Raw genomic sequence first — 9304 nt, forward strand, 5'->3', positions numbered from 1 at the left:
CAGACGTTTAGTCCTTAAAAGAATCGCTCCCCTTGAATTGAGTTTAAATGGGTTTCAGTCGTAGTTGAACCTTCACCTCCCACAGCCGGGCATCTGCTGAGACAGATGGTAAAATCGACCCCAGCAGGTTTGATAATAGCTTGGAGTTAAGCCGAAGTAAAAATCCCTTTCTTTGTGAATTTTGGTGACATCAGATGCAGTTCGTCTGCCTGTGAGACCGTTAAAGAACCAGCTCGCTGCTCTCTGCAGATGAAGCATTTTAGCCCGTCGGGGGGGCCGGATTTGTATTTTGTGTGTTTGGCTGAAGGAAGCGGATTTCTCTGTGCGAGGTATCGTTGTTCCCTTCAGTCCCGCGAGGTCGAGAGGGATTCGGGGATTTTGAGATTTGCTTTGTAGAATTAATTTCTTAGGAGCAAGCATTTTTTAAAAACAAATGAAATTGCAACAGCTTAAGAAAAAAAAGCTCGGTAACCACACTCCACATTTGCTCATGTTTTATTAAACAGCTAAAATGAAAACCTGTGGGAGTTCCAGTCTGCAGCTGATTCTCTCTGCACTCATGTTGGAAACAAACGCTGCAGGATCCTGTCTAATAGGATTGTTGTTGGGAGTCTGGAGGGTTTAGTGCAGCCCCAAAACCTGTCTGGCTTCTGTCTGCGTAAAAAGAAAAAAACACACGACCAACATGTTCTTTTTCTCCACTGATCTTTGTAGGACTTTGCAGTTATAGACTCTTAACGGGTTGTGTGACGAGCAGCCTGATGTTTCTTTTGGCCCCGGGGATCTACAGTAAAGTAAAAATCTCGCAGCAGCTCGGGTTGGGAGACAAAAACGCTGCCAAAGTAAAAATAGACTGTGGGAAACAGATAAGGGCAGCGAGAGACGGAGCCAGTGGTTGAGTTGATGACTGAGCCACAGTGAAGTGCAGATATGACGCCCAGCTCTTGTCACATGGAGTGACCACCCCTCCCCGGACTATAAACGCTGTGGAGAGGGTGCTTGTTGTTGACTCCACGGGGACCGACCTAGTTCCCTCTGGCACCTAAAGGTCACATGTCTTTTGGCTGTGGACTGTACGTGTGTGTGTGCAGACTTCACTTCCAAGACAAAACAATGAGCTTCGGAGGATGTAACAATGAGACACCTACAGCGACCAAAGGAGGGGGGAGCAGAGAAAAGAAGAACAATCCTCTTTTGTTGTTGTTCTTGAATCGGTTCCAAACCAAACTCCTTATTATCTCAAATAAAACGTTCCCAGTTTTGACAAATGTTCAACACTCGGGCAGCTGAGAATGGTCCCCTGAGCCTCGGTGGTGGTCAGCGGAGGAGGCAGCTGGTGCTCCTATTAGGCGGTATTAGCTCAGCGCCCTCAACCGCAGACACACACTTATCTGCACTCGTTTGCAATGGAAAAACCAAAGCCGATTGGGGCTGCAGTCTAGCCGGCCGAGGGAGACGAAGGCTCTGTCGTCGTCCCCGACTGCGACGGCTTTACCGCTCTGCGTTCACATTAATACACGGTAAACGTCAGTGGCAGGATATTTAGATAAAGACAGATTTTAATTGAACCTCCTGCGTTCATCACGAGCACACGCTTGATGTGTGTTAACTTCTGTTTATGATTATTATGATGATCGTAGCAATTCTTCAGGTTTAGTTTGGAAAAGCAGGAAAGAATAAAGGGTAGGTAAAAAAAATATGCAGATGATATTTGTAGAAATCTTGAGGTTTTGACATCACTGACATGTTGTTTTACAAGGTGTGCACGGTGACTTTCCTGCAACCGTCGGTTACCCATAACACCTTTCTTTCTCTGCGTAGATCTGCAGATGATATTTACAGTCTAACTTAAATCCAGACTCATTTGGAAGGAAATGCATTAAACATGTTTGTTGTACCTCAAGGACACACACACACACACACACACACACACACACACTGTATTTTGGTGAGAAACACTGAATGTAAACAGAACAGTATTTGTTGAGAAGAAAACTCCACAGGGGAGCTTTAACACATAACTTATTCCTCCATGCATTCAAGCAAACGGGTTTTCCCCTTGTAGTCTCTTGAGGTTGACAGGAATGTTTTGAATCATTAAATCAGAGCTCGGTATCGTAATCAGCTGTGTGTCTTCTTAACGTGTCTTCTTTTATGAGCTGTTAGACGCTGCTTTTACAGCTGCTGTGTTGTTCTGCAAACACACAGAGTTTGCAGCAGGGAAAACCCGAGGGTCAAATGTGACTCTTGGTAGATTTGTATCTAGATTTTATGTAATCCCATTTATTTTGATTAACTTGATACAAAGCACACAACTCTCCATCTGTATTTTCTCTAAACGTGGAAAGCACCAACAGCTTTTTACATCGTTTTCTTGTAAATATTTCGCAGAAAATGAAGTAATAAATGTGTAGTTTGAGTTCATGTTTGATGTAACGATTAGTAACAAGAAACTAAGAGGAGTCCAAAAACAACAGCTCTCTCGTCATCAATGATTGATGTGCTCAGACTTCAGCGCCTCTCCGAGCCTCGTTTTATTTTTTACCTCCGGCCAAACAGGTGTGTGGGAACCTGGACGAGGTGGAAGAACAAGTACGCACAGCAGTCACTGGGAGAAAAAGCACCCCATGGCGTCAGTTGCTGACATTCTTGTACTCAGCGGTGTGATGCGGATCGTATCGTCAACTTACCTGTTGTTTTTTCTTTCTCTCTTTCTCGTTTCAGTCATTTCAAGGCAGTCAAGGAAGAGCCTATCTGTTTAATTCGGTGTAAGTATGAGACCCACACCTACAATTCACCTCGGTTCTTTTTTTCTCCAGAGTGACAAACTTAGCTTTTTTACTGTTTTTGTACATTTGGTCTATTCTATGTATATTTTAAAAGTGTTCTGGGGGCTTGTAGATAAAAGCTACACAAGAAGCTTATTTGTTAGATGGCGTTTTAAAACCACTGGGTGCGTATGTTTGAATTCAAAGCAGAGTTCAAGCGTCCCTTCTTCACCTAAACCTACTGCTTTGCTTTCACACTTTCTTACCTTTTGTTTTCTGTGCAGCTGTTGTCCGTTGCTGCCATGATGACTGCACACGTATGTTAAAATTGTGTTTTAACACGCATGCACAAAATTGAGAACCATGCACAGGCAGGCGGAGCCACGAGCACCTTTACTAGCCCAAAAAAAACGTGGGGGGGGGGGTTGGGCAGGCAAAGTTCACATCCACCACCACAGAAATGATTCCCAGTAGTCGTATTCGATTATCCGTTCCAACAAACACATTAAACGAAATTAGATCCACTCGACAGACACTTTTGTTCAAATTCCCTAATTCCAAACAGCCTTGTGGGGAAAAAAAAACCAATGAAACACTTTAAAAAGTGAGTAAAGCTCCCTTCTTCTAATACCCTCCCCGGAAAGCAACGATGCATCCCATCGAGGTGCGTCTTTGTCCATAAACCTGTGGGACATTTTACCATGCACCACTGCCACCAATGTTGTTGGGCTGGCGTGCATGTACACTTTCATTCCATTTGAGTAACAAACACACACAAACGAGACCACAGCGTGCTTAAAATCCACCACCTCTCTTAGGTGGAGCTGGGCGTCTTGATCTCTTCATGGGTTCAGAAAATGACATTCACACTAACATCATTTTTGGTAAAATGCTCATAGATGTGCACTACATTGCCGTAGATTTTCAGCATTACAGGAAGTCAAAACCAGTCTGATTCTAGCCAACTACAGCCAGGAAGCACCGATGTGGTGATTTTCAGGTCAAAAGACACTGAAACATTTAGGTTAAAACTGGGCTGAAGTCCACTTTACATATAAATGTTTCAACAGCAATTAAATGAATATATTTGAATGTGAATCACGTCCTGACTACATGTTGGAATGTTGTCATTAAAATGCTTTTGAAACTAGAAAGGTGCACTCGGTAGAGAGCTCTGCGCCAGGTGTGTCTGCACCGGCCACTGCTGTATCGTGACCCCAATCTAGACACCGTCGTAAATCACACTCGAGAACAAGCGGCGGTTTATTCAGGCAATTGCCTTGAGGTTGTCGTGCAAGACACATGATACGATCTTTCCAAAACAAAATAAACTCACCGAGCGGTCCCAGTTGAAGCGACATACTCAGTAGTGTGTGTACTGGTACCTCGGTTAGCGGTTAGCCAAACACACCTTCCAAATCGATAAAAGTGAACCGTTTTCCCCTCTCTGTGCTTTGGCAGGGGGTTGGCGATGCACTCAGCTGTGTTATCACCTGTGGCCCACACAGGCAGTCAGTGAATACAAGATTTTTTTTGAGAAAGTATGAGTCACCACAACCACGAGAGGTCTTTGAGCATGCCGCCATAACTGGCCACCCAAAATATTATGCAGGTTACTGCAGTCGAATGCGAGAGTAGCCGTGGACAGACACACGTGTGCACCGTCACTCACGCACGCGAGCCGTCGCATGATCCTGCTGGTAATAATAACAATGGTTATAAGTAACCTAGACATTTAACAAACATTCATGTCAGTCGATGCTGCAGGAGCTGCTGGTTAACACCCGTCTCTTTAGGCCCTTGAGCTGCATTTTAGTGGTGTATTTCTTGCTTGGTTGGTTTTTGGGTCTCTGCTCTCAGTCTTCATGAAAACCACACAGAAGTCTCCCCCCCCCCCCCCTCCCCCCCAGAGGTCTGAGACTCTGTCAGGTGTCATGGAGCAGCTGCTTTGTGCTGCCCCACTCTGAAATACATTGCTCCTACCTGCCTGAATGCATTTAATGAAAGAAGCACTCTACAAACTCCAAAGTCCAAATAAGTTATTCTAATCATGCCCAATGTGAGAGCACCTGAAGCCCAGCGAGCAATGTTTATGGTGCTTTGCGGGTAAAAAAAAAGAAGACATTTAGTCTAAAACAGATGCATTTGGTGGGAAAATGAAAGTTTTGCAGATGTCTACATGTAGCTCGGTTACATGAAATGATTGTTTATTTGCCTGTGGCATTTCCTTTAATTAAAAGCTAATCAGCAACACTGTTTACTGGGAGGGAGTGGTGTAATGTTGACGGGGAAAAACAATAGATTTCTCTGAAGTATTCACTTATTGAGTTCTGTACTTCAGTACACTTTTGATGTATTGAGTAGTATTTCCATTTTGGAGGCTTTATATGTCTGAAGATATATATAAGATGAGAAAAACTCAAAAAATATCACTGTTGCCATAAAGAAATGTCTCTTTCTGGGAACAAAGCAATGTGGCGTTGTTTTGTTTTTTAGCTTGTTGTCAATGTATTTTTGACATTTGCAACTGTATTCAGTGCAAAAAATAACTTAAAATTGGTCAAATCTCATGTATGCAAAACCTAATATATTATATATGGAGAAATAATTGAGATAGAATTGAATATTTTCACTCATTTGTATCTCCAGTTTAAGTTTCTTGACTTTTTAGTCTCCAATGTTGGTCATTTGTAATAATGAATACACTACCATGCACCGAGTACACTTCGACATGTATACTTTGAATACTTGAGCACTGCTGTTACTTTATGTGAACATTTTGAGCTCTTCTTCTGCGCTCCCTGACCTCCGTGGCCTTTTCTCCACTTCCTGTCTCCCCTGCAGGGTGAATGTCGGCTGCGGGCCAGCCGAGGAGCGGGTTCTCCTCACAGGTTTACACGCTGTGGCTGACATCTACTGTGAAAACTGTAAAACCACACTGGGCTGGAAATATGTAAGTGTCCTTTAAACGCTCACCCTAGATCTTAATGTTTCTCGATGCACCACTTAACGCCTGTGTTTGTGTTGCAACTATGTGGTTTCTCGGCTTGCAAGACAAATTATGCTATCGCGGGTCAAAGGAACACGGTTGCTCTCATTAAAGCATTGCTTCTTAAAGCCATGGTGACAGTTTTTTGAGCTCGGGATTGTGTTTAGGCTCAGAGATCGAGAACTCTTCCGTCTCCTAGCGCGCAAGATAATTACAGTGCCGAAAGGTTGGCTGCAGACAGACTGGTACCTCTGAGAGTCTACAGTGATTAAATGTCAGGCCATTTTGAAGAGGCTTCTCCTGGTAATTGTCTGAGACGACTATAGAAGGGTGTAAAATAACTGAACAAAGTACAAGACAGGGACTCACTTAAAGCCGCTCCTTCAGTGACACAAAAAAAACAATTAGAGAGTATCACGAAAGCCCCGCAAGCAAAGCAGAGCGGAGCTGGTTTACAAGGCAAAGCAGGCTGAGCAAATAATCAAAGACACAGACCAACATCGACATCCTGATTCTCCGGGAGCTCAGCAGGACGGGGACGCACGCCGGAAATTATCCGGCTCTTCAGGAGATGTGTGGCAGGAAGTTGAGACTTTTGAAAGAGGGGATTTGGTCACTGGAGGAAAGCTTCAGTTTTTCTCCGCGTCCCTAAACTTCCTGCTTTTCTCAGATAATACTGAGGTCAGATGAATACATGTGTGCATATTTATTTGACTCAAAATGAAAGTCACTGCTGAGTTATTTGCATACTGTATAATGATGAATGGCTCCTCTGCAAATGCATGTGAATCACGGTTTTCTCCATCATTCACTTAAAAGCAGCTATAACACTTTGTGCGTTGTTTTGTACGCTACTTTGTACGCTAGTGCTGCTTTGTACACTGCTTTGTGCGTTGCTTTGAGCGTTGCTTTGTGCATTGCTTTGTGCGCTGCTTTGTGCGTTGCTTTGTGCGCTGCTTTGTGCGCTGCTTTGTGCGTTGCTTTGTACACTGCTTTGTGCGTTGCTTTGTGCGTTGCTTTGTGCGTTGCTTTGTGCGCTGCTTTGTGCGTTGCTTTGTACGCTGCTTTGTGCGTTGCTTTGTGCGCTGCTTTGTGCGTTGCTTTGTGCGCTGCTTTGTGCGTTGCTTTGTACGCTGCTTTGTGCATTGCTTTGTGCGCTGCTTTGTGCGTTGCTTTGTATGCTACTTTGTGCGTTGCTTTGTACGCTGCTTTGTGCGCTGCTTTGTACGTTGCTTTGTGCGTTGCTTTGTACGCTGCTTTGTGCGCTGCTTTGTGCGTTGCTTTGTATGCTACTTTGTACGCTAGTGCTGCTTTGTACACTGCTTTGATCGTTGCTTTGTGCGTTGCTTTGTATGCTACTTTGTACGCTAGTGCTGCTTTGATCGTTGCTTTGTGCGTTGCTTTGTGCGTTGCTTTGTGCGCTGCTTTGTGTGTTGCTTTGTGCGCTGCTTTGTGCGCTGCTTTGTGCGCTGCTTTGTGCGTTGCTTTGTGCGCTGCTTTGTGCGTTGCTTTGTACGCTAGTGCTGCTTGTGCGTTGCTTTGTGTGTTGCTTTGAGCACTGCTTTGTGCGTTGCTTTGTGCGCTGCTTTGTGCGTTGCTTTGTACGTTGCTTTGTGCGCTGCTTTGTGCGTTGCTTTGTGCGTTGCTTTGTGCGTTGCTTTGTACGCTAGTGCTGCTTTGTGCGTTGCTTTGAGCATTGCTTTGTGCGCTGCTTTGTGTGTTGCTTTGTGCGTTGCTTTGTACGCTAGTGCTGCTTTGTGCGTTGCTTTGTGCGTTGCTTTGTGCGCTGCTTTGTGCGTTGCTTTGTGCGTTGCTTTGTAGTTTGACAAAACAATCTTAACTCACTTACTAGCTTACTTCCGACACAGCTTCGACTCTGTGTGTAGGATCAGTAACAAAAAAGTTTTTCTAAAAATGGACGTGAATCGATTCAGAATCTTAGAAGATAAGAATCTTTTTTCCCACTACCTCTATGAAGCATCATATGTTATGATTTTTGTATGTTTACAATCTTAGATTTCAAGTAACTAAAGCTGTCGGATAACAGTAGTGCAGTAATAAAGTGGAGTAGTAGCATACAGCGGCATGAAAATACTCAAGTCAAGGTACTTCAAATATAAGGACAGTACTTGAGTAAATGTACTTACCACCACAGCTTGTAACTAAACATTTTCTTTTTTTCTTTTTGTTTACAGGAACACGCGTTTGAGAGCAGTCAAAAGTACAAAGAGGGAAAGTTCATCATCGAGCTGGCTCACATGATCAAGGACAATGGATGGGAGTGACGCTCCTCTTTTCTTTTTCTGACCTTGGAATGCTCTTTATTGAACTGCGTGGAGCGACGGCCATCGACCACCCCCCACCCCACCTCCACCAACCTCCACCCTCTCGCCTCCTTCACGTGCACACTCGCCCATCGTGAAAACGAACAAGAGACTTCACCGATGGGGACATGTCTTTCTTTATTTCGCCCACCCAGCGAGACGGATGATGATTATTTTTTAAATGTAATTTTCTGTAGTTTTAACTTCTGGGTTTGGTAAGGTTTTGTTTTGATGGCAGATGGATGTTACTGGTTAGCATTTTATTTCCCTGTCAAGTCCGTTATGTTTTGTTGTTATTCTTGTTGTTGTTGTATCTCTGCCCATAGCTGAGCATGCTTTTCTTTGCTAATGTCCAAATGAGCAATCAGGGACGAGTGAGGAGCGGAGGGGAAAGGGAGTTTATTCTAGTTACAAATTATGTAGCAGCATCATGCTTTTTAAAAACAAAATGTGGCAAAGGATGGGATTGCAGTAGTGTTGGATTTTATTCCCTTTTTTTTTTTAAATCTTTTTTTGTTCTTTCTTGTGAATCTTCTTAATTCCCCACCTTCTGGTACCTGTTCAGCACCCAAAAAGCATTGAAAGCAGCACCTACTATTTGTTGGACATAAATGGATCTATATACATACATATATATAATTACTATATAGATATATAAATACTTGTAGTGTTTGGCTAAGTGCGATTGTGGCTGGTCCCATTTTGCAGCGAGTGAAAAAGACCTGAAGAGGAGCAGAAATAGTTTGTAGACTGGGGAACCTGACATCAGTGGCCACGTGTCATAAAGCATTAAGGCAGACTGTATTATTCCATTGTCTAGTGATGAAACAAGAGACACAACTACATATGAATATATATACACACACACATACTACGATTGCATACCCATAAATACTATGAAAATGTTCGTAGTAGGTAGATATTGGAACATGGATTCTGAATATATATTTGCTGTCATGCACGTGTGTATATATGCATATGACTGTGTGTATATATGCATTTTGTGAGTGTAGTCACGCATTACACAGTGACATACTTGAACGATGCTACTTCGTTTGCACTTTGCAGAGGCCTTTGGTTCATCTCAGTTTAGAGGCAAAAAGTTAGTTCGCTCTTGTCTGTTTTTCTGTTTTTTTCTTCATGGCCTTCTCACAGATGAACGACAGATTGTTGGAGACGGAGAGAAAGTTTGACCTGGACGGTTTGAGGGTTTTACGTCGTTT

The 9304-nt window shown here is 43.4% G+C and overlaps 1 protein-coding gene across 2 annotated transcripts in view; it reads left to right on the forward strand.

Moving 5' to 3' along the window:
* LOC116396183 (protein yippee-like 1) overlaps nucleotides 1–8188 on the forward strand; it is a 25427-nt gene extending 17239 nt beyond the window's left edge. For both annotated transcript variants that reach the window (XM_031870621.1, XM_031870620.1), the window contains exons 3-5: nucleotides 2725–2768; nucleotides 5613–5721; nucleotides 7953–8188. In XM_031870621.1, coding sequence (XP_031726481.1) covers nucleotides 2725–2768; nucleotides 5613–5721; nucleotides 7953–8042 — 243 coding nt within the window. In that variant the 3' untranslated portion in view covers nucleotides 8043–8188. The remainder of the gene's footprint in view (nucleotides 1–2724; nucleotides 2769–5612; nucleotides 5722–7952) is intronic.
* The last annotated feature ends 1116 nt before the right edge of the window (nucleotides 8189–9304 follow it).

This window comes from Anarrhichthys ocellatus, unplaced genomic scaffold, assembly GCF_004355925.1.
Source record: "Anarrhichthys ocellatus isolate YVR2014 unplaced genomic scaffold, GSC_Weel_1.0 scaffold53, whole genome shotgun sequence".
Classification (NCBI taxonomy): domain Eukaryota; kingdom Metazoa; phylum Chordata; class Actinopteri; order Perciformes; family Anarhichadidae; genus Anarrhichthys; species Anarrhichthys ocellatus.